General features: G+C 59.0%; 1 protein-coding gene across 3 annotated transcripts in view; it reads right to left on the bottom strand.

Annotated features, from left to right (window-relative positions):
* The window catches only part of Ttbk1 (tau tubulin kinase 1), a 34,641-nt gene extending 11,584 nt beyond the window's left edge, over positions 1-23,057 (bottom strand). For 2 of the 3 annotated variants that reach the window (XM_021259777.2, XM_004846511.4), the window contains exons 1-13: positions 22,963-23,057; positions 20,202-20,363; positions 16,053-16,200; positions 15,713-15,786; positions 15,402-15,542; positions 15,135-15,239; positions 14,822-14,887; positions 14,438-14,530; positions 14,233-14,358; positions 11,975-12,129; positions 11,017-11,248; positions 10,704-10,879; positions 8,073-8,634 (exon numbers count right to left, since the gene is read on the bottom strand). In XM_021259777.2, coding sequence (XP_021115436.1) covers positions 8,073-8,634; positions 10,704-10,879; positions 11,017-11,248; positions 11,975-12,129; positions 14,233-14,358; positions 14,438-14,530; positions 14,822-14,887; positions 15,135-15,239; positions 15,402-15,542; positions 15,713-15,786; positions 16,053-16,200; positions 20,202-20,309 — 1,986 coding nt within the window. In that variant the 5' untranslated portion in view covers positions 20,310-20,363; positions 22,963-23,057. Of the gene's footprint in view, positions 1-3,166; positions 3,446-8,072; positions 8,635-10,703; positions 10,880-11,016; positions 11,249-11,974; positions 12,130-14,232; positions 14,359-14,437; positions 14,531-14,821; positions 14,888-15,134; positions 15,240-15,401; positions 15,543-15,712; positions 15,787-16,052; positions 16,201-20,201; positions 20,364-22,962 lie in introns of all 3 variants that reach the window. The other variant, XM_087184583.1, reaches the window with a different exon arrangement.
* Positions 23,058-23,776: the final 719 nt, after the last annotated feature.

Genomic DNA, 23,776 nt, shown 5'->3' with positions numbered 1-23,776 from the left:
GGAGACAGGGTCCAGGCCCTGGAGAGACTCGTACCTGGACCCCACCCCATGACGGGGTGGGCTCGGAAGGGAAGGAAAGGAAAGCATGGGTTGGGTCAATACCCCTCTTCCTGCAGAGCAGGAGGATGGGTCAGCCAGAAAGGACCCTTAGTAAAACAACACACCAACCGAAGCTTGAAAATGCCACAGAGCAAGCCTGCAGTTGCTGCTCAGAGTTGGTTAGTGTAGTAATACTGGATCCACCTCGCAGGCTCGCCCAAGGCTTCCGTGTGTTAATATGGTAAAGTGCTCAAATCACTGGCCGGCACCGGAGAAGCACTGTGTGCCAGTGACTGTCAAATAAAATTAAAAAAAAAAAGAAATGCAAGACCCTGCTCTAGGCAGGGTGGGAGTGCAAAGTATGGAAACGCCATTTCCAAAGTCCAACCGAGTGCCATCGGTTTTCAAAGCTGGCTTGGGGAGCTGTGCCCTTTCCCCAAGCTGAGCACAATTTGTTGGGACATTGCCCTGCTCTGGGAAATCCTGCAGAGAAAGTCTGACATCACACAGTGCCCAGCACTCCTACCTGGCCTGGGGACTAGAGACCCAAGCCACGTGACCTTGATCTAACACAGGTGGCTTCAATGATCTTAGCAGTTTCCAAGTCAAAGCCGCCCTGAGAAGACAGTATTCTCAAGCTCACTTCCGGTTAGCTCCAAGATTTATGGCTTACAAACGCTCCTCCGTCACAGAGGACGTGCCCTGGTGACGAAATGTCCTGAGTCATGGCCTTGTTCTGAAGGACACACACTCTCCCATGGGTGTCAGTTCGAGTGGGGGAATGCAGAGCAGGACCTCGCCTCCCGAGGCTGTGGCAACAGTGACAGGTACACGAGACAGAGGTGATAACGAGGCTGGAGCGTCCTCCTCTCTGAGCGGTCACAAGGCACTTTGGGACCCTAGAGAACCTCGAGATCTGGGTCAAGGGTCACAGAGCTAGAGCTCTGCTAGGTGGGTGGTGGAACCTCGGGAAAGGGATGCCGGGTGACAGAGTGCTCGCTGCTGACCTGTGAAGCGGATGGTGGAACACTCCCTGCACGTCACCACCTGTGCCACCACACAGGGGGACGGGAAGAGGGCTGGAGGGCCAGAGGGTACCGGGCAGAGGGGGGCAGTGCCGGAAGGAAGGGAGTGGGCAATATCCATGCTCATCCCCTCCCCTTGTGCTTTTTGTTTTCTGTTCTTCCTCAAACTCTACCCTGACCCCTCCTCCTGTCCACCTGGGCAGAGAGTGAGGTCACTGGAAATGGCCCGAAGGACACCAGAATGGGGGTTTGGGGGAGGAGCAGCCAGGATAGGGGTGGAAAGGGAAACAAGGAGTAAGAACTGACCCTGGCATTCATTAAAAAAAAGAAGAGAGAGACGGGGATTTAGCTCAGTGGTTTCGCCGCCTGCTGCGCAAGCGCAAGGACCCAAGTTCGATCCCCGGTACCAAAAAAAGAAAAAAAAAAAAAGAAGAGAGATTTTGGAGAAATAAGGGGTGGCTATGGGAGTAGCTTGAGTGACTGAGCCCGTGAGCCACTCCATGGTATGGCCATCCGTGGGGACAACTTGGCTCTGCCACTGCCCACCACCCCAGGCTGGGGCAGGAGACATCTGAGGGTAGATGGGCTGACTCTGGGAGTTGGAGGAAGTGGAGGTCAGAGGGAGAAGAAGGTGGAGCAAGGAGCCAGGGCAAGAGCGAGTACAGAGGAAACTTTGAAGGGCTGCACAGGCATCTTACTGGCTTCCTAACATACACGTGTGTACACACACACACAGACACTCACACACTCACACACTCACACAGGACCGCAGCACCTCAGCAGGGGCCAGTCACACTGGGGTCTATGTAAATGGAACTCCCCAGAATTGTGCAGGGCCCAGGCTGAGACTCTGTCCATGGCACCCCTGCCACATGCATGAACATTCACGGTGTACACGCATGCACACCATTGCACACACAGGCGTAATCTCGTTGAAATACACACTACACAAGTCCTCGGCCCCCCTCCCCTCTCTACACAGGCACCATCCTTTCTGTCACCCCAGGGAGCAGAGGTGCTGGTCGGCATGAGCAGGAATGAAAAACGGGAAACTCGGGGTCCCTGCAGTAACAGGTTGAAGGCTGAGAAACAGGCAGGGAGGGCAAGAACAGCCAGGTGTTTGGACCCCAGCCATCTCAGGCCCCACCTGCCCTGCCTGCCTTTGGCTCTGACTTCACGGCCGCTCCCACGGGCAACCTGCTCGGCAGAGCACCTACACGAGGGGGTCCCCTCCGAGAGGGCAGAGGGGCAGCTCGTGTTGCCACTATGCTCACAGATCTCGACAGTCATCCCCACCCTTAGCAACCCCCTTCTCCACCCCGTGTCTCCAGCCAGCTTTAGGGGCAGACCCCAGACCCTCAGTCCCCTGTCCTTGGCTACAGGGGAGCAAGGGCAACCAGTGCCAGTGGTGAGTGACAGCACAGAGATCTCCGGGCGGGGCAGCTGGCATGAATGCCCCCTGGGCCCCTGGCATAAGCTGTGGGAGAAGGGGCTCTGGCCTCCACGATGGTGGCATGGAAAGGCTTGCTAGGTCATCGGGCTGCCCACTCCCCACTGCCCGCCACCCAGGCTCGCTGTCCCACTCATCCCATTCACAAGGCCACGTGACCTGCCCTCCGCCGCTGATTGGACACACAGCCCGTGACCCTCGTGGCCCACTGAGAGGGTCTGGATCTTCCACCGGCCCTTCAGGGGTGGCACAGACCCAGCCATGCCAAGATCCAGCTAAACAGCACAAGTCCCAGCCTGCCACTCGGGTCTGGCGTACCTCATCTCCCCACGCCCAGGTTTCCAGCAGGCCCTGGACCCACAGGTGGCTCCAGCACGGCCCCCGCGCCATCAGCCCCACCTCTGCCTGCACCACGGGGCTGGCACCAGCGAAGGGACACGAGGTGGGGGTGTATGACGGAGACTGGGGGCAGGAGGTTATAGTACCTTGGGCCAGCACTCTAGGGAGGGGGCCATATTGCACGGGGGTGGGAAGGGTGTGTGGGTGATTATTGCGTCCTGGGGAGGAACCACGGTCTCTGCCTGCTCCCGCCTCCCACCTGTCCCCTCCATGGGGGGCCCGCCTAGGTCTTGTGGGTGAAGCGGGCCCACACCTGCTGCAGCTGCGACCGCGAGATGCGGAGCACCGAGGGCACGAGTCTGTGGTTGCTGGCGGCCAGGGGCGCGTGGCGCCGGTGCGGCGCCCGCACGGGGCTGCTCTCGGCCGAGCGGCTGCGCTGAATGAGGGAGCCGGAGGAGCCCGCCGAGCCGCCGCCGCCGGGGTGAGGGTAATGCTCGGTCTCCAGCGTGGAGGAGGAGAACACGGAGGACGCCAGTCGTCGCAGGGGGCTGTACCGCGGGAGAGAGTGCCCCGAGAGTCTGTCCTCCTCCAACTGAAAGAGACCAAGAGAGTGGAGGGAAAAGAGGCGTCAGGCACAGACTCCACAGCTCCACAGCTCGGGGCTCCCGCGCACAGCCCCTGCGGCGGCCGGCGTCCCTGCCTGCCCTCCTCCTCCTTCGGCCAGGCATCCCCTCCTCCCGGCAGCCGGGCTCTGGCCCGGCCGGCCGAGCGCACCACACCTCCCGACCCCAGCGCCCCGCCAGCTGAGGACGGCTGGCCTCGTCCTGCCCAGCTCCTGGTCCCTGGGCTGTGGAGCCTCTCTGGCAGGAGGCCCTCTACACCTTCCAGCCACGTGCCACGTGCCATGTGCCTCTGTCCCCCGACAGCTCCATGTGCCTCAGGGTCTGGGGACACTGGCTGGACCCTCGAGCCCAGCTACTCACGAGTTGACCCCCACTCCGTAGCTTAGGCCCCTCTCCCCCCACAGCTCAGCTTTGTGCTATGTGAAGTGGGGTGGGGACCTTCTCGCCCCATAGGCTGTGAACACTTAGTGCAGGAGGGCTGGGCTCCTGAGTGGTTGGGTGTCCTGGAAGTCACTTCAGAACAGGGACAGGCGTCGACAGCCGGGAAGGACGGCGGCGCCAAACTATTTCTCAGACGTGTCTTTCCCCTGCCCTCTCATGGCACCATGAGGAAAAATCCTGCCCTGTGCCCTCAGAGGGACAGGGACATGTCCTAGGCATGTGGGGATGGAAACAGTGGCCTGGGTGTCACTTGGCTATTCTACCCTGACGTGGGACTGAGGCTAGTTTAGCCAGCTGGTGGTGAGGCGGTGGCTGGGCCTGCACTAAGGGGCTGAAAGGGGAGGGGCTGGGGACACTCATCTCCAGCATCCCTGGCTGATGGTAAAGAGGGAGAGGGGAGTTGGCATGGCACCTGCTGCAGAGAGGGAGAAAGAACGGACTGCTTGCTCTCACCCTGTTCCGCCTGTCAGCTTCTTTTGGACCAAGGTTAGGATCCTGCCTAGCTGGGCCCATCTGAAGAGGTGGCACAGAGTCTGAGGCCCACCCGACAGACTGGGGGACCGAGGCACCCATGGGTGCCACAGCAGTTTGACACCCTAGCTAGTTTGTCAGCTGCCAGAGGGGTTCTGGAGGCTGCCACTGAATCCCAGCACACTCCACCTTGCAGGTCAGGCACCACCTGTGGCCACCTCCTAGCCTCAACACTCATCTGAAGTCACCTCTGTGAGAACACCCCAGCTTCCCCTGTCCCTGGTCCAAGCAGACACTAGCCTGTCCTGCTCCTGATGGCCCTGATTATGCACGTCCCCCCACCCCCACCCCTCTTACCCACAAGCTGCGAATGGGGAGGATGGGACCAAGCCTCATTCATCTTTGTTCCCAGCCCCGAGTGTGTTGCCTAGCTCATGACCAGGAGGTGCTTTGGTGGCTTCCCGGCAAGTGTCTGTGTACTCAGGGAGCGCTGACCTGTTGTGTTATCGGCCAGAGGCACTTGACACTAAAGCAAACAGCCCTCCCCCAAATCACACACTTGCTGTCCCGCACACCCTGTGCCCCAGAGGGTCCTGTCCCTGGAAATCTGCACCTGAAATTCCCACAAGAAGAAAGCCAGGCCGTGCAAAGAGAGCATCCCCAGTCCCATGTCACACATACCAAAGGACAGCAGACGCTGAACACCGTGGCCAGTGTCCCTGGTCCCCATAGGAAGAGGTGATGGGTTCACACTTCACACACTAGTAAGCAGACCAGCCAGGTCACAGAAAGGTGGTTGGGGCCAGGCAGGGGCAGGGTGTCCCTCTAGCCACTTTTAGGCACCCCAGGATAGACACTCATTCCAGGGTGCAGCCCAGGCTGGCCAGTGCCCTGCAGCACCACCCCCCAAAGAAGGGGACAGTACTGCCCCATCTCCCTCCCCCACTGCCCTGGAGGCAGGACAGCTTCATCCACTGTCCCTGAAACACCTGGCAAAACACATGCTGCCCCATCTACCCCCACGGCACACACAGTCCGCCATGCACATTGACCTGCCAGGGACCCTGGAACTTGGGCCAGCCACTCTCTGACCCTGCACAGCTGATCTGTTCTCAGTCTGTTTGTGCTTCCGTTTGCTAAACACACAGGCTCAAGCTGCAGAGCCCAGAGCACAGACCCTGGACCTGGGTTCAAGTACAGGTGGAGAGACCTACACTGGAAAGTTAGCCTTTCTGAGCGCCAGCCTCCTAACCTTTTAAGTCAGGGTTGCCTGGTCACAGTGTTGGGGTGGGGAGCACATGTGTGAACTGTGACAGCGCTGAGACCAGGGTCAAGTCGGAGCCGTCAGCCTCATCCTGAATGACTGTTATTATCCTTCCAGCTGGGACTGCCCAGGCAGCCATCATGCCCTGCATGCCTGAGACCTGCCTCATGCCCCCCATGCCAATGCCTGTGTGGGACACACCCACATGCCAAGGCACACTCGAACTCACTGACAGAGATTTGCACACGCATGGTGGCAGAAAGCTGAGCAACCTCAGTCTCTGCACACTGGGGAAACTGAGGCTCAGCAATGCCTCACCCCCAAAGGCACACAACCCATTGCCCCTGTCCATGTCACAAATGGGCCTAACTGCACCACAGACACGGGCCTGCTCCCCCAAATCTCTCTCTCCTCACCCCCTTGGCCAGAAGTCCACAAGGTGAGGATGATTCCCGAGACTGAGGTGGGATGTAAGGTGAGGGAAATCTCAGCAATGGTTCATCTCCCTCACTCCAAACCTTAGAAGGGGCAGCAACTGGCCCCTGGTCACCAGGAAGGGACCAGAAGAGACAGGTCTAGAACCAAGGCCCCCTGGCATTGATCTGGGATCTCTCAGCACCCCACACCACCACTCTGTGCCTCACATCCTAGACGCTGCCCTTCCTGGGGCACAGCCTCTGGGGCCTGCCCACTCTAGGCTCTGGGACCCTCATACAGTATGTGCTGGGGCTGGGGAGGGTGCAGGATGGGGGCACAAGGAGCTCTGCACGGGTCCTGCTCCTTCTCCTGCTGGCCAAGCACCGCTGTGATGGGAGCCATGACCAGGTCACAGTGACATCATCACCAGGTCACAGCTCCCGGCCAGGGCTAAGCCTCCAACTCAGGGCAGCGAGGACTGAGTGAGCCCCCAAATTCCAGTGTCCAGGGCAGTCAGGAAGCACACTCCCCAGGATCATGGCCCAGAGAGCCTTTCTAGGAGAGTGGGACAGAGCTAATCCACCCCTGCCCAGAGCTACCCTTTCCAAGCACCCAAGGGATTCCAGCCAGAGCGAGTGGCAGAGACGGCCCCTAACCCTGCACCTGGGCACTGCCCAGTGCCACCTGGGTGTACTCCCAATGTTGGCACCGGTGAGTGGACCAGCCCCACCCCAGAACCCCTTCCATGAGTTCCCAGCCTCCCCAAAGATCATGGACTCCATTCAGCACACAGGGTAAGGGTCACTGTCCACTTCCCTTACAGCCCTACCCCGTACAGAGAAGCTTGGCCAGGCCCGAGCTTGGCCAGGCCCGAGCTCACTGCCTACTCTGACATCCTACCTTCCTTAGAAAGGAATAACCACAGTACCAGGAGCTGGCTTCAGACCCTCAGCCCAGCACTGAGATTCACCCTTGCCTGGCCCTCCCCAGCCCCCAACATGCCTGTCCCTGTGCCCAATCCAGAGTCCTTGCCAACCTGGTCCACTCTCCCCACTGTCCCCCAGCCTGTGCTGACCATAGGAGCAGCCTCCTGACTCTCCCTACTACCTGTCATGCCCCCACTGCTACCATTTCTACGGCCCCTCGGCCTGGCACCTCTCCCCCCTCCTCCATCACCCCGAAGGGCTCCTTTTCCTGCCCCCCCCGTGGGCTTTTCCCTGCTGCTCCCTCCCTCAGGTCTTCCCACCCTGAACATCCTCTCAGGTGACCTCACCACGCACTCTGATGGTTTCCAAAGCCCCCAAATCTCTGTCTCCCCTGAGCCTGGGCCGAGGCCATGTGGATAGCCTTCCACACCAGAGGTCACTGTGTCCAAGTCTGAACCCAGCGTCCCTGCAGAATCGTGGAGTGGTGACACGGCTGCCCACCCAGAGGCCCCCACCTCCATCCCATGACAGCCCTCCCGTCCTCTTCTTAACTCCTCTTGGCTTCAACTCCTTGCTCTGTGTCCCCTCATCCAGGCCACCAGGGCTTCTCCTCATGTCGCCTGCCATGTGGCCTTCCTGCTTCTAAGTTTTGTGCTCCTTTGATCCATTCTCTGCACAGCAGCCCCAGGGACCACTCAAAAGTACTAACACAATCACACCACATGTCTCTTTAAAGCCCCCAGTGGCTCATGGAGCCTCCAGAGTCAGCCCCCACCCTTTGCATGGCTCAAGGCCCTGCATGATAGCCCTGGGCCAGCCTATGTCATTGGTGCCCTTGTCCTGGGAGGCTTTTCTCCTGCTTTTTCACTACTCATAATGAAAGACTCCACTCAGGAGCTGGGGCACTTCCTCTGGGAAGGCCCCCAAACACAGTTTTGGGCCTTGACCCTGTGTCCCTCCATCAAAGCTATGACTGTGGGGTTCCCAGGTGGCAAGGGCCACACATGTGGGATGTGCCAGGCCTGCCCGCCAGGACTCAGGCATCAGGGCAGGGAGCAGGGTGCAAGCCAGCCTTACCTGTCTCTGCGGGCCCGTGGGATCTGACTCTCTCCGTCGAGGGCGAGGTCCCGAATGCAGGGGCGAGTGGGAAGGGCTGCCAGGCGCTGGGGGCTGCGACGTCTCTGACCGGCCATCGGCCTGGCTCAGCTGGGGTGGTGGGGGCTGGGGTGGCATCTGCCGCAGGTCCTCCTCCGCCAGTGTCTGCATGCCCCGTCCCCGGGGCCGGATGGCAGGCTCTGTCCCCAGCCGCCTCCGCTCCTCGCCCTCCTCGGGCAGCGGCCGAAGCTCCTCAGGCTCCTCATCTGTGGTCCCTGATGTGCTGGGCTCAGCCCCTGGGGGGAAGTCCTTGAGCTCTGTCTCCTTGTCAATGATGACCCACTCCTTGCTGTCGAAGTCCTCCTCCTCAGCCAATGGCACTGAGCGGAAGGCATTGCTCAGGGCCTCCTGCTCCACGGAGGCAGACACGTCCATGCGGCCGCTGGCCTGCCGGTCGGCGTGGCCCGTGTCCACTGACAGCATCTGAGCTGGCTGCGAGGAGCAGGCCTGGCGCGAGGGGGATCCCGGCAGTTCCATCCGAGACCTGCAAAGCCACTGTGTGGGTCAGTGTCAGCCTCTCTGAGACCCCGGGACCACAGCTCCTCTGCCACCCTGCACCAGGCCCAGCCACATTCTACACTGCCACCCTGAAACCTTGCTTCCTTGAAAGGCTTCATTGTTCATTTGTCATTCATTCATTCATTCATCATTCATTCATTCACTCAGCGAATGTTTCTGACTGCTCACTGTGCTGCAGGGACAGGAACATGCAGAAAACAAACTACCTCTTGTGCCCTATGAACACTGGCTCTCTCCGGGGACCTGAGGACCTAATCTTCCTAAAGCCAGCGGCTCTCTGCTGCATCCCGGGCAAACACTGCCTCCTCCATTGCCTTCCCTAGGAAGGGCCTGGTCAGCCCCCAGTTTGACAAACTCCTCACCCCAAGAACAAAGCCTGCATTCTTCAATCTGGCACTCAAGGCCCCTCCTGACCTGACAGAGCTTCGGTTTCTTCATTTCCCTAGTGAAATCCACCTCAAATTCACTCACATTTTCCAAATTGCCCATACTGTCACGCTTTGTGGCCTTATACATGCTGCACCCCATACAGCGTGTCCCTCCTCCTGACCTCCCACACACACCCTGTCCCTCTGTCCCCTGCTCTCTGCTTGGCTCCAATGCATGCCTGCAGAGGGCCTTCCTGTCCCGTGTGGAGGGCTCCGTGCACCCACGGGACTCTGGTCCCCAATAGCAGACCTTATATCTGTTGCATGTCTGTGTCCCCAGGAGGTTGAGAGCTCTGGAATGGGGCCTGGCTCCCCCCAGCTTCCCCTAGGGGCACTAGTCCTGTGGCAGACATCTCTCTTACCATTACCTCAGTGTTGTTGGGAATCTCACGCTACTTCCAGAGCTTCTCAGTGCCAGTAAGACCAGCCCCCAGGTGAGGATTCGTCTGCTTGTAGGTAGTGTGTGAGGAGTGGGAGGATGTGGCACAAAGAACCGTCATCTGTTGAACACCAGGGCACCCCAAGAACTAAGGGCTGACACATTCGGGATCTGTGCCATCCTCACACACAGACGCATGCGGCTGTGCTATGTGATCCTGAACCTGCCCTCTCACAATGCTCTCCTTGCCCTCTACTTCCTGCTGCTCCTAGAGCTGGGGTTCACTGTGACCAAGCCAACCTGCTCAGGCCTCCCACGGAGGGCAGCTCCCTTCTCTTCTCTAGGGACCCCCTCCCATCTGCCCTTCCTCTTTTCTCTGAGTGCATCCAGAACCCTCCTCCATGATGCTGATGTAGTCTTCAGTGCTGGGCGCCTGCCCAGTGAGCAAGGACTGTCTCCTACATGGGCCAGTCTTGGGCAAGTCCACACCCCACAGAAGTACCCAGTCTCATCTTGGAGGAGGGATACAGTTTGGGGCAGAGTCCAGAGGGGCCATTCTGAGATGAGTCAAGAGGAAAGATGCTTATTGGGCACCCAAAGTTCACCCTTCACCCCAGGCTGAGCCAGAGAGAGGCCTTCCTGGGGCAGGCATGTACCCAGGCCTGCTGGGGGCAAAGTACCCTGAGGAGCCAAGGAACATAGAGACATCTTCCAGGTGCCTCTCTACCCTGTGCTCCCTGCATCAACAGCTCAAGAGGGGCTCTTCCTGGTCCTTCCCCAGCTAGCCCCCCACAGGCACAACCTGCCCACCCTCTCCCACACCCCCTCCCCACTCTGACCTAAGACCCCTCAGCCCCAATCCCCAAATGTGGTCCATCTCCTGTCCTCTCCTCCCGCAGTTCCCCTCCCAGGCCCCCGCCTCCACTGCTCTTAGGATCTGTACTTAGTGGATAGGAAGAGTCCTGGAACCAGGCCTACCTCCCTGCCACCCTTCTCCTGGGCCAGGGGACCAGGTCTCCCCTCTCCAAGCCCAGCCCTGCAGAGCTGGGACTCCTTTCTCAGGCCATCACTGGCCCCTGCCAAATGGGACCCCAAACTGAGCAGGACCCTACAGCACGTCCCAGCGCCCCACACCGCCACCTCACTCTGACCCTGCAGCAGTCGAGTGACAGCAGAGGGGACCATGGGAGCCCTGAGCACCCCTGCCCACCCCTCCCCCACACCCACCTCCTCTCATGCAGCTCCGCTCGTCCGTCGGCTGTGGACAGCCTCTCTGACTCGGGGCTGTTGACCCTCCGGTAGCGCAGAGAACGCACTGGGGTTGTTGGGGAGTCTGGGGGTGCACGCACCGGGGAACTGGGGACCCCCGTGCCTCGGCTCTGCTCCTCCTCCGCACAGGGGGTCTGCAGGAGGGGTGCCATGGGTCAGGGGGTTGCTCAGGGACTGCTGGCTGGGGAGGAGGTGCCCGGGAGGAATGGGCTGGGGCCGAGGGCTGGGAATCGGGAGGGGAGGCCTGAGCCCTTCTCCCTGGCTCAATTACTTTGCCAATGTTGATCCGGAGTTTGTTGCGGTTGACATCTGTTTCCTCCCAGACTTCAGCCTCAGGACCCCCAGGGTGGGGCGCGAGGTGGGGGCCAGGGCCCTGCCCTTCGGGGGGCCTCCCGGGCAGAATGGGGGGTGCGTTCTCCTGGTCGCTCAGGTGCTCTCCCTGGAGCACGTCCTCTGTGTTCTCCCGCAGCAGGTCCCCAGGCACGGGTGTCACGTTGACCACTCTGCAGAGGCCAGGTGGGGGTGAGGAGCAGGGCTGGCCGGGGGTCCCCATGCTCCCAAGGCCTCTCCCACAACAGCAGGCCCTGGAGGCCACCCAAGTGGGCAGAGGAGGCTCCCCGGCAGCAGATGTAGGGTCCTGGGCCCAGCACTGGCCCCTGAGGCCTCAGACCAGATGCATCCCCACCTAGCTCTACTTCTCAGGGCACCCTGTGTCTTTCCAGGCCCTGCCCGTTCCCCGAGGCATCAGCACCTGGGTTCTTTCCACGCAAGACTGAGTCTAAAAGGATGAGCCACTCTGAGCTCATTAAGTAGCCTCTTTACGGACCTGGGCACCTTGGCAAGTTCTGGGGAGCCTCCCTCCTAGACGTGGCCCTGGGCTGGGTGGGGGGCTCCTTCTTAGGCCACCTTGGTCTCAGTGCTTGTCACAAGGCTCTGAAGTTCTGACCGTTAGTCACAAACATCCTGGACTCAGCAGAAGTGTGTGCCCTCGGGACACTAAGGAGCTACTCGACTCAGGGCTTTGGTCATTCACCAAGGGTTCTTTGCTCCTGAGCTAGGGTCACAAGCTCCAAATGAGTAGCTCACCCACCCTAGGTGGAGCTGTGGCAGAACCTCCCAAGTTCCACAACCCTGGTGTCAAGGAGCTAGTGAGGTGGAGACAGCCAAGCATATCCGGGTTCAGGAGGACAGGGTAGCCACCCCCGTCAGGCTGTCACCCTGAGACTCACCCAAACATGGCCGCCGTCTGCCGGGTGTTCTGCTGCGGTGGGGTGGAGGTGCTCGTGGACAGGAGGGTGTCGGTGCCCGCCTTCTCCCAGTCAAAAGCCTCGTTCTCAGCAATGCCCCGCTCCTTCATGCTGTTCTCAAACACCGACATGATCAACTGCAGGGGCAGGATGGGGGAGGACAGAGAGGTGACCCCAGGGCTGGCCAGGTGCAAAGGGGAGGTGCAGGGACTGCAGGGGGAAGGGAAGAGAGGAAACTTCCAGGATGGGGCATTGGAAGGAGAAGGGCACATTGATTTTAAATGAAAACATGCATATGATATGCAAATTAGCATGCAAATTAGCATCTTGGATTAAGCCCCACCAGCTGGACACAGGTCCTCTGAGATCAGTCCTTTGATTACCATCCTCAAACTCCTGTGCCATTTTCACCATCTCAGCAGGAAGCTCTGGAGCTTCCTGTGGGACATGCCCCTGGAAGGCAGCCTCCCCTCCTCTCCTCTCTGATGCCCCACTCCCTGGCTTCCCTCCCAACACTGGGCAGTGCCTTCTTCCAATTCTACCTCCTGAGCAGCCCACTTAGGGCCCAGTGTGGGAAGCAAATGCAGCTGTGTGGCCTGGAGGACCCCCAGAGGCACCTGTACTGACAACTGGGGCTCTGGGTCCAGGAGGCAGCAGGCAGCTACAGACCCTTCAGGGCCCCCAGAGCTTCCTCCATCTGGCCTGGCTCTGCCCTCTGGACCCACCTCCTAAGCACCTACTGTGTGCCCAGTTCTGTCTGTGCCCCCACATTGTGCAGACCACGCTGGCCCACAGCAGATTCCCAGGAGGACATGGCTGACCAGTACCCCCTTCTCCAATCAGTCGCTGGGTCCCCCGGGGCCCAGTGACAGACCCTCGGAAGGAGCACTGGACTTGGGAATTAGAGGCACAGTTGTGCACCGTAACGAGGTCTTGGTCATCAACAGACAGCACGCATGGCAGTGACACCCTAAGACTAGCATAGAGGCGAAAGATTTCTGTTGCCAGGTCTCCCCTGACTAGGTAACAAGGTGGAGCAGCGCAGTGTGCTGCTGCTGGTGTGAACAAACCTACTGTGCTGCCAGTCATGGAAGAATACAGCACCCTGTACCCAGGGCAGGGCTCACCTCCACTTATATAGACACCTACTGTAAACAGTGTGCCTTGTTACGCAGCCGCTCCCACAGCTTCTGCCTGCTTCATCTCCTGTTTGTATTGTCTCCTCTTGTCCTTAGTTAACTCTTGTCTTGGGTGTCCTGGCTCTAGGAGCAGTGTGCTATAACATGTGACATGTGTGCTACAACATATGCACATGAAGTACAGCCTACATGTGCAGCAGCTAGGCCTTGGTGAGCATGTGAGCATGCCCCGTGATGTTCACACAGCAGTGATTTAAATGTATCCTTGTTGTTACGTGATGTATGACTGTCCCTGAGCCCAGCCCTGCTCTTAATCATATCCCATGATATCACACTTCAGTTTCCCCATCTATGAAATAAGAACAATCACCCCACTTGGCCTCTGCAGGATTCTGGTGTAAAGGACTTGAATGCATTTTTTTGAGACAGTGTCTCATTATGTAGCCCAGGTGGCCCAGAACTTATAAACCTCCTGCCTCAGCCTCCTGAATGATTATAGGCATGCTTCCTCATGCCCAGCTTGGCTTCAGGAATTAAGCACTGTAGTGATAATACAGGGAACACTTATTATCATCAAAGGCTTCTTTTGAACCTCTAATGAGTTAATTTGAGGAATGCACTGAGAACAGGGTCGACTGTTGATAAATCTTAGCTGGGGCTCCCATTTAAAGGGTCACAGAAAGGGCCAGGGATTTAGCTCAGTGGTACCACACCTGCCTCAAAACCACAAGGTTCAGAGTTCAATCGCTGGTACTGGAAAAAAAAATAAAGGGGGTCACAGAAGAATCTGGGACAGTTAGAAGACAAGGAGAAGCTGGGCATGGTGGCACACACATTTAATCCCAGAACTCTGGGATGCTGAGGCAGGATGGCGAGTTCAAGCCAAGCCTGAGCAACCTAGGAACTTAGCAAGATCCTGTCTCAAAATAAAACAAAAAAAATGAGAGGGGCTGGGGATGTAGCCCAGTTTGAAGGCCTTGAGTTCAATCTCCAAAACCACAGAGAAGGAAAAATAAAAATGAAGACCAGGGGAGATATAGAGGGCCATGAGGCAGGACCCTGGGGCAGGGGCAGGCACAGGCATGGGGTGCAGGCTCCCACCTGGTAGTCGGGCTTGGTGAAGTAGTCAAGGCTGGCGATGTGGTCCAGGAAGAGGTGGAACTCTGAGGGCATGTGCTTCAGCAGCATCCGGTGCTCATACTTCTCCTTGATCATCCCCACCTGCTCCTGAGGCCAGAGGGTGACAGTAGAGCCTGGCTGCTCTGACCCTCTGTCTCCCTGGCCCAGCAGGGAGGAGAAGCCTCACCTTGTCCTTGATTTTCCTCCAGGGCAGCTGGCCCACTGCGAACTCCACCAGCATATAGAAGAGGGACCACAGGTCATCGTGGCGGCCCATCTCCTATGGGGAGAAGGAGGGACATCCATCAGGGAGGCCTGGTTCCCAGCCCCGAATGGCAAAGCTGGGGTCTCCCTGAGGCCTCAGCTCCATCTCTGACCCTCATATGTTGGGAATCCCATACTCAAAACATCTCGCTGTGCTTTGTAGCTGCACAGTGTCTGCTGTGGAGAACAAAGAGGAGGCTGAAGGGAGCCCTCCTTCCCTCCTTCTAGCCCCGAGATCAGCAGCACGCCCCACCAAGACCTCACCCACTCTGCCTGTCCAACCATTTGTCCAGGCTTTGCCACTCACCCGGTTCTTGTGGGCATTGACGGAGGCATAGCGCACAGTCCCTCGAAACCCGGCCACATTCCGAGGCTGCCGAGGAGAGACACCACCAGGCACATCACCCACTGTGCCTGACCACAGCCACATCTTGGCCCTGGTCCCAAGCCCAGCTCTGCCTTCTGACACCCAGGCTACGCCCTTCACTGCCCACTGTGGGCCGAAAGAAGTTCCCAACTGTGGATGTGAGGGTGCTGATACTGAAGACAAGGGCAGGCCAGCTTAGGCAGCTGCAGGAGAAGCTGGGGACAGTCCCACCCCCATCTGCAGTGGTACTCACAGGCCGGACATCTCCCGTGGTGTTGGTGTACTGCCGGGCCAGCCCAAAATCCAGCATGTAGCACTTCCTGTAGGTGGAGGGCAGCCTGCCCATGGCGAAGTTCGACTGGGGGGACAGCGGCTGTGAGCCCTTCCCAGGTTCAAGGATTGCCCAGTAGGGGTGAGGGCTGGTAAAGGAACCATGGAGAGGCCCTGAGGGGCAGGCAGGGGCTGTACTAGGGGACATCAGGGAGAGGAGGGCCGGGCGGGGCAGCGCTCACTCCCTCACCGGCTTGATGTCTCGGTGCAGGAACCCCACTGAGTGGATGGCCTCGATGGACTCCAGGATCTGCTTGCCCAGCCGCAAGGTGGTGCTCAGTGTGAAGGTGCCCCGAGGCTGGCTGCGGCGCAGGTCGGCCAGGTTCCGGCCCTGGGAGCAGGTGGCAGGGGTCGCACATCCTGTGACACTGGCCCTGACCCCAGGTGTGTGCCCACCTCTGCTCCTCCCATCCTAGCAACTGCAGGCTCCAGTCTTTCCTACTCCCACCCGAGGCCCAGCCCAGCTTGAGGGGACAGAAAGGAGGCCAGAGGGGGACGCACCTGCAGCTGCATCACCACATAGTTGAACTTCTCATTCCTGCCACAGCCGATGAACCTGCACACGTGGTCCTTCCCTGGAGACACAGACAGGGCCTCCCAGGGCCTGCTTCTCCTCCAGCCCCTGGAAGCTCCTGGCCACTCTGGTCCCAGGTACCCAGCTGGGCCAGGACTGGCTCTGCCACCTGCTCCACCTGCCCTCAGCCGTATCATCTCTCTAACATTCAATAAGTGCCATCCCTGCCTCACTCTGCCTCACTCTGCCTCCACCCACGGGGCCTCCCAGCTTCTCCCAGCCCCTGGCTCCATTGCCTCCTCCCTTCCATTCCCCCCAGGCCTGTACCTTGAAGCTTTTTGAGCACAGCGACCTCCATCTTGAGGACCTGCTTGGGCTGCTGGGCCGACTCCACTTTCAGAGCCACGTTCTCCCTGGTCAGCAGGTCCATGGCCTCGTAGATCTCACCAAAGCCCCCGCCCCCGATCTTTTTCAGCTATAGACATGGGGGAAGGGGGTACTCTGGGTCAGGCTGAATCCATCTTCACCCAGCCCCCATGGGTGGGATCCTCGCTGATGGGGACAACAGGGTCCTCGGAGGGAGGACACTAGGGTCCTTGGTCCATCCCATCGGTGCACCCAGATGCTTAGGAGAGCCCTGTCCTAATGCCTGACACACACAGTCTTTCACACACACACATGCAAGACCAGATGTCAGAGAGGCAGCAGGAAACACAAGACACTTGTGGCGCTGTGAGGACACGGAGGCAGCCCGACTGGGTAAGAGTCTAGACATCAGGGCTGTCCCAGACCTTTCCTTCTCTAGAAGGACAACACCATCACACTCCCCAGGGCCCCAGACTAAGCAACTTTCATCCAGAAATAAACTGACCCCGGGACCTCTTAGCCAGAGAGCCACACTTCCTGGGGCTGGTAGTCTCCTGAAATATGTCCCCTGAGGGAAAGAGTAGCTGGGAGAGGGGACTCAGCAGAGGGTGTCCACAGCCCATGCCCATGGCAGATGCTCACATCACTTCCTGCCCCTGGTCATACACCCAGAAGCAGGGTGACTTCCTCCCCAGGTCGGGGCACTCTTCAAAAGAGTGGAACCGAAATCTGACCCTCTGGGCCTCCTATTCAGCCTCCTTGAAGCACAGAGAAGGAGAGGAGGGCTGTGGCAAAGAGCTGGCAGGGGCTAGGCAAAGTGAGTAATGGGGAGGGATTGGAACTCATTTCAACCTGGAGGTCCAGGAGGTTTGAAGGGTGAGAATACAGGTCGGCAGTGACTGGGGAGCAGGAGAAGGTTCTGAATTCTAAGTCTGATTTAAGAAGGAGAGCAGAAGTGCTGATTTAAGAAAGCAACAGCATAGCCTGGCTTGGTGCACACATGTAATCCCAGCACTGGAGAGGCTGAGGCACGAGGAATGCAAGTTCAAGCCCAGCCTGGGCGACCTTGTCTCAAAATAAATAATGAAAAGGGGTGGGAATGGGGCTCAGTGTGAAGGCAGCAGTGCCAGACTGGGAGTTCTAGTAGGTGACAATGGCAGCCAGGCCAGAGAGAGAAGGGTGAAAGGAAGATGTAGGAGAGAAGGCAAAGGCTGGGTGGGAACACAAAGGTCCCTGCGTCCAGGAGGAAACGGAAAGAGGAAGCACAGGGCCGGGGATTTAGCTCAGTGGTTCCGCCGCCTGCCTCACAAGCCCAAGGTCCTGAGTTTGATCTCTGGTACCAAAAAAGAAAGAAAGAAAAAGGAAGCACAGCCAGTGACCAGAGCATCTTTCTAGTAGTGAGGGGGGTTAATCAGGCTCTGCAAGGGTTTCAGAGCCAGGAGGGACAGATGCAACTCTAGGGAGACAACGTCCATCTTTCTTGGGGAGCTCTAGACTCAGGGGAGCCACTAATGTCTTCAGATCCCTGAGCTTTGCTGTGTTGTTTGTTTGAGATGGGGTCTCACTATGTAGTTTAGGCTGCCCTCAAACTCATGGCAATCCCTCTACCTCAGCCTCCTTAGGGTTGGGACTACAGGCGTGCACCAAGCCCAGGTCTGCCAGCTTCCACAATCCTCACTGGAGAGAAGGAACCCCGGCCCAGGGCAGCAGAGACACTTCTGACACCTATTCCCCAACTTCCCAGGGCACCCAAGGGGATTTTGCTACCCCTTCATTTTTAAGTAGAGCCTTTCTCCTTCCTCGGTCCTGCCTGTCTCCTCCTCACCCCAGCTCAGACACTCAGGGCAGGGAGCCGGGTGTCTGCTCACCTCCTCCCCAGCACCCTCTGCCCTCTGCCTGTGGCGGGGGCCAAGCTATCTAGTGGGCAGCAGCATACTGTTAGGGATTCATAAAAATGTTTTCATTTTGAAATCAGAAAAGGAAAAACATGAACTTTTAGGCCAAAGAGAAAAATTTAATATATAGTGTGAACACATTTCTCTTTATACCAATGCAGCCATAACATAGTTTTGATTATAGAAGAAGGGGGCCTTGAAGTGGAGAGTCCTCAGGAAAGTCCCCACGCAGCCCTGCCCACAGCCCCTTACTGGGAGCATCTACTCAGTCCCTCTCTGCCAGCCCTGAGTCCTCCTCTCCTCCCTAACCTGGAGCAGAAACTCGGCCCATGGAGCCAGCATCACTCAGGAAGCAGACCTGGCTACTGGGCCCGGTTCTGGGGCACCCTTGAGCCTCCATTTTTGTCTTCTGGAAGAGGAAGAGAGCTGGACTAGAATTTGGTCACAAAGACCCCTTCAGCTATGGTTCTAATTCCTGGGCAGCCTGATTTTTGGTGACTATTACCCAGCAGAAAGACAGATGGTCTCACCTAGCAGTCAAGGGAACGTGGCAAATTAGCTAATCTTGGGCCTCAGTTTCCACCCCTGTGAAATGGGGACACTAGCAGTTTCTCCCCCAGCTTGTTGAGAAAACCCATGTAAGCACCAGGCAACAGTAAAGGCGCAAAATAAATGCTACACTTTTATTACTGTCTGCTCTTCTCATCCTGAGAAGCACCCTCAGAAAGAATAAGGTGTGATTATTGTTTTTGTTTTTGTTTTCGTACCGGGGATCAAACTCGGGTCCTTGGCTTTCGAGGCAGGTGGTGGAACCACTGAGGTAAATCCCCAGCCCAGGTGTGACTATTTTAAATATTCCACTGGCCCCATTTTTCCCTGACCACGGCCCCTCTCCGTGCAGATGTCCTGCCCAGAGCTCTGTCTCCCATCTCTGTCCCATTCCCCACTGAGAAGGGAGAATCTGGCACCCCAGCCCCTAAGTTCCCAGGGGCAGGGACCCAGGGCTGGCAAAATTGGCTTTTTGCCCCCCTCCAAGTCCCCCTAGCCTCACTCCTGCCCCATCCCCTAGGAGCACAGAGTCCCAGTCTGAACACACTAGTCTGTCCTCAGCTCCTCACTTGCCAGAAACCAGCTCTGGCTCGGGGACCCAGGGGGTCTTGAAGAAGCCTCCTCCCTCGCAGACTCTCCTCCTTTTAGGACTGCGTGGCTCCGCCTCCAGTGTCTGTCCTACTCCTCCTCTGAGGACGCCTCTGTCACATAGCTCCTTCCCTCACTCCGGGGAACCTAAAGTCTCCTCTCTGAGCCCCCTCCCCATCTCTGCCGGCAGCCACCTTTTCCTTTCTCCCTGGACCCCTAGGGGACCTGCGGGGCAGGGTGACAGTTGCCATGGAGACCCGCCTGCAGCCAGGCCCCACCCTCGCCTCCAACCCCGCACCCCTGGTGAGCTGAGCTTCCCCTCCGCTAGGGCGCCGGCGCTCGCGCGCGCGCACACACACACACTCACTCACGCGCGCACATACGCTCAGTGCAAGCCTGACCCCTGCTGTCCTCAATCTCCCCTCCGTCGCCAAGCCCTGCGGACCCCAATCTCACGCTGCTCCTCTGACACCACCGCCCCCACGAGATCAGAGGACACTGCGGCGCTCGAAGCAGCGGGAAGAAGGGGAGGCTATGGGGTCTGATTGGCCACAGGCCTGGTCCTCAACGTGGCCTCGTCATGACCCCAAGTGTCCCCGCCAGCCTCCACCCGCGAGGCCGGACTACAGCCCCCATCAGGCCGTGCGGCGGGGCGGGTGCGGGAGCTGAGAGCTCCGCACCTGCCGCAGGGCCGAGAGGGCGCGCAGGGCGGGGGCGCCCCAGGCCTGGGTCCCCAAATCCCACCCCCGGCCCTGCGGAAGCAAGAAGCGCGCTCCTCCCTGCCCTTCCCAAGGTCTGGCCAGGACAGCGCCCTGCGTCCCCCTCCGCGTGCGGGCCTCTGCGGCTTGGGGCGCGGCGTCCGACCCCCGAGTCGCTCCTGGCGGACCGGCCCACGCGACCCCGCGGGAGAGGACCACAGAGGGTTGGGGCCGAGGGTGCCAGGAACCGGCGAGGGCCGGCACGTGCGCGCAAAATAAGGACTGCAAGCAGGATGCCGAGAGCTGGGGACGCCGCGCTCCGGGGGCACCCGCCCTCCAAGTCTCCACCCCCCTCCTCCGCGCCGGGCCGGGGCACTCACCACCTTCCAGCGGTCCTTGACCACGTAGTTGGCCGGCAGGATGTCGGCCTGCTCCCCTCCCCCACTCATATTGGTCTCGTCCTTAAGAGCAGCCGCTAGGCACTGCATCCGCCAGCCGGAGGGAGGGGTGTCCGCAGGGCCTGCCCTGGGGGGGCCATCTACCTAGAGGTGGGGAGCAGCAGTGAGTGGCTGGGCCCAGGACCCTAGCACACAGGGAGAGGGCTCCACTGCCTGCAGGATTTGGCCCAGGACGCCCTCACACAGGGAGGGGGTCCACCGCCTGCCGGATGCACCTAGGAATGGGGGTCACTGGAGGGGACACCGACTGCACACCGGAGATGTAGGAATCAGCACCGAAACACATGTGGAAAAGGAGAGGACAATGGCGTGGACACAGGCCAAAGACACATGCTAACTCAGGTGGGGCAGACTTGCTACGCGAGGAAACACATGAGACGGACCTCTGCTTGTGTTTGGGAGACCTGGGCCAGAAAGACCCATTTGTGGTCTCTACCCCCTGTGCCACAAAATGCCCAAAGAGCTGTGCATGCCAGGCTTGGTAAAAGGGTAAGACATTGACCAGAGGGTGACCCACGGGAGGCCCACAGCGGAGTGACCTGCTGTCAGCCATGTCAATGTGACAAGGGAATGCAGAGGTGCTGGACAGCCCCTTGGGGTGCTAAGTGACGGGTGCACAGCTGAGAGGCGGGAGACATGCTCACCCCACCATGGGGCCAGGGAGCAGGAATGGAGTCCAGTGGTGAATGCAAGACAGAGACTCAAGACATGAACCTAGGAAGGACAACAGCCTTGTGACCACTTCAGAGGGACAAGGCAGGCTGAATTGGGGACAGCAGGATACTGGGAACACCCTAAGCAGGCAGGAGGAGTGATAGGGGGCCATGGGTCTGGGGGAGTGTGTGGCCACATCTGTCTCTGTGTAGAACATGGACATCAGGGTGAGCATCCCAAATGAGGGGTGGGACAGTGCGGCACATGTTTCCCAGGGAAAGTGTGTGCATATGTGTATGTCTGTGTGTGGCTCTGTGCATGCATCCCTCTACATGAGTGTGCCTGTGTGTGTGGATATTTCCCTGTCTGCGTGTCTGTGTGCTTGTGTGTCAGTGTGAGTCTGTGTGTGTGTGTGTGTCTGTGGTGTGCATGTGTGCAGGCAAAGGGCCAGAAGAGATGACTTTCTGAGATCTCTGCCATCCCAGTCTAGCATGGTGCCCTCCTCTGTCCCGTACACTTTTTACATGCACACTGCTGTGCCCTCAGACTGACCCTGGAGAGTCACAGACAAGAGAAAGAAAAGGAAGTTACTTAGGTTGGGGATTCTGGAAGAGGAGGAAAGTGACTAAAGGAGTGTACAGATGAGGTGAGGACATTAACCTGACTTCCCTTGGGGTGGGATGATTCCCTGGGGCTCGAGCATCCAGACCCCTGGTCAGGGGGCAGGGTGGGATGTAAAGGCGAGGGACATCCTTCATGGGCACATCCGGTCATGGCGTGCCCCTGGGGACACGTGGAGGAGGGATCATCATGGGGAAGGACATTGTCATCCTCTTTCTTGAAATGATGAAACTGAACTGTTTCCTCCAATCTGCAAAAGCTTTTCCCTCCTGCCACATGGGCTATGGGGGATCGGGAATTTGGAGGACAGTGAGGGCCATGGCATGGATGGGGAGGCAGGGTTGAGGGTTCTGGAATGAAGATGGGGAGACGAGACTGAGGAAGTGATGGAGCTGGTAGGAAGGGGCCTTAAGGATTGAACTTGGCCCCGGGGTGTAGTTCAGTGGCTGAGTGCATGTTTAGCATGCTCAAGGCCCTGGGTGCGATCCCCAGCACCACCAAAAAATTAAAAATAAAAAGAAGTTGAACTGAGTGACCTCTGGGGGGCCTTGCAGTCCTGTAATGGCTGCGTCTATAGGTGAATGAGGAAAACTGTCCTGCTCCCATTTTAGAGAAGGGGAATCCTAAAAGAAGGAGGTGAGGTGGGAAATGGGAGATCTGTCTTTCTCTAAGTACCATCCTTCCCTCTGTCCCTCTCAGAGGACTGCACTGGGCTCGGATCAGGGCGAAAGACATGCTGAAAAAACTCAGCGTTACCACTGCCACTCACGCTGCTCTGGGAGTTGGAGGCCGGGTGGTAGTGAGGAGGGGGATTGGGGAGGAGGTAGTTTTGAATGTCTTTCAGATAGTATTTGAGAGTGTGGGGCTGGGGTGTGTGTGTGTGTGTGTGTGACAGAGACAGACTCAGGGAGAGGTAAATCCCTAGGTGTGTATTTGTGTGAAAATAAGAGTCACTGTGTGTAACTATGCCGTGTGAGCTGGGTATGCAGGGGACTCTGGACTCCCAGGTAAGGAGTGCTGAGGCCCAGGAGTGGTACTGGGAACAGGTGAGAAGAGGTTCGAAGGGAGCAGAGAGGAAAGGAAGGGACAGGAGCGATGGGATCAGAGGGTGAGACAGAGGAGGGTGCCAGGTCTCTCAGTGACAGGTGAGGAAGCCAGCGGACCAGGAGAGGGACTTGCTGCATCGCGAGGGTGAGGAGGGGATGGAGGAGGCTGGGACGAGGAGGGCGATCCTTGGGGTCCCCGGGTGGGTCTGCGCGCGGGGAGGCCCAGGCTCCGCTGCGGCCCAGGCGGCTAGGCCCGCGTCCCCGTCCCCGCGCCCCCGCCCCGCCCCGGGCGGCAACAGCGGCAGAGCCGCGCCTGGAGCCGAGGCCAGGAGCCGCTCGCCTGCCCGCCTGCCCGGCCTCACCTGCGGGGCGCCGGCTCCATCCCCCGGGGCCGGCCCCGGGGCACGGCGGGAGCGGGGGCGGCTCAGCGCGGCGCGGGTCGCCCGGCTCCCAGCGGCGGCGGGGACGGCGGCGGCGGCCTCCCGACCCGGACCATCCCGGCCCGGCCCGGCCCGGCCCGATCCTCCCCGGGCGGCGGCGGCGGACGGGAGCTGCCCACAATGCACCGCGCCGCCAGCATCAGCACCGGGCCTGACATCACCGCCCCGCGCTGACATCACGCCCGCCGCCCGCACCGCGCAGCCCCTCCCGCTCCGGCCGGCGCCGCCTCCCGGCCTCCGCCTCCGCCCGACTCCCAGCGGGCCGCTTCACTCCTCACCTGTCCCCACCACCCTCTATCGTCCCACTCCCACTCCCGGGATGTCGCTGTCCCGCCTCTGCAGCCGGCTCCCTGCACCTGTCCTCACACACACCCCGGCCACCCGCCCTGCCTGGACCCACACGCCAGCCCTAATTCTCACCTTGCCACGTCCACGCCTTCTGTCTCGGCTTAGCCGTGCTTTCTCTGGCCTTTTCTCCCATCTGTTGACAAACTGTTATTGTTTCTTGCTGCTTACCAAATAATGCACACTCTTTACTCTTTGACATTAAAAACTCCCCAACACGCACCCATAGGGCTCTTCCTCCCCTTCCGACAGATGGGGTTACTCAACATTCTTTGAGTAATTCCTCAATTCCGCCTTCTTTCCATCATGTATGCCTGCAACAAATGCACTCTGCTATCTTCAATAATAACAACAGTAATAATAGTGGCACTGTTTACTTCTGTTAGATGCC

The sequence above is a fragment of the Heterocephalus glaber genome, unplaced genomic scaffold (assembly GCF_053883595.1).
Source record: "Heterocephalus glaber isolate CG9 unplaced genomic scaffold, H.glaber_assembly_v1.0 deba00001497, whole genome shotgun sequence".
NCBI lineage: Eukaryota > Metazoa > Chordata > Mammalia > Rodentia > Bathyergidae > Heterocephalus > Heterocephalus glaber.
The sequence above is the reverse complement of the archived record's forward strand: the minus strand, read 5'-3'. Positions and strand labels throughout refer to the sequence as shown.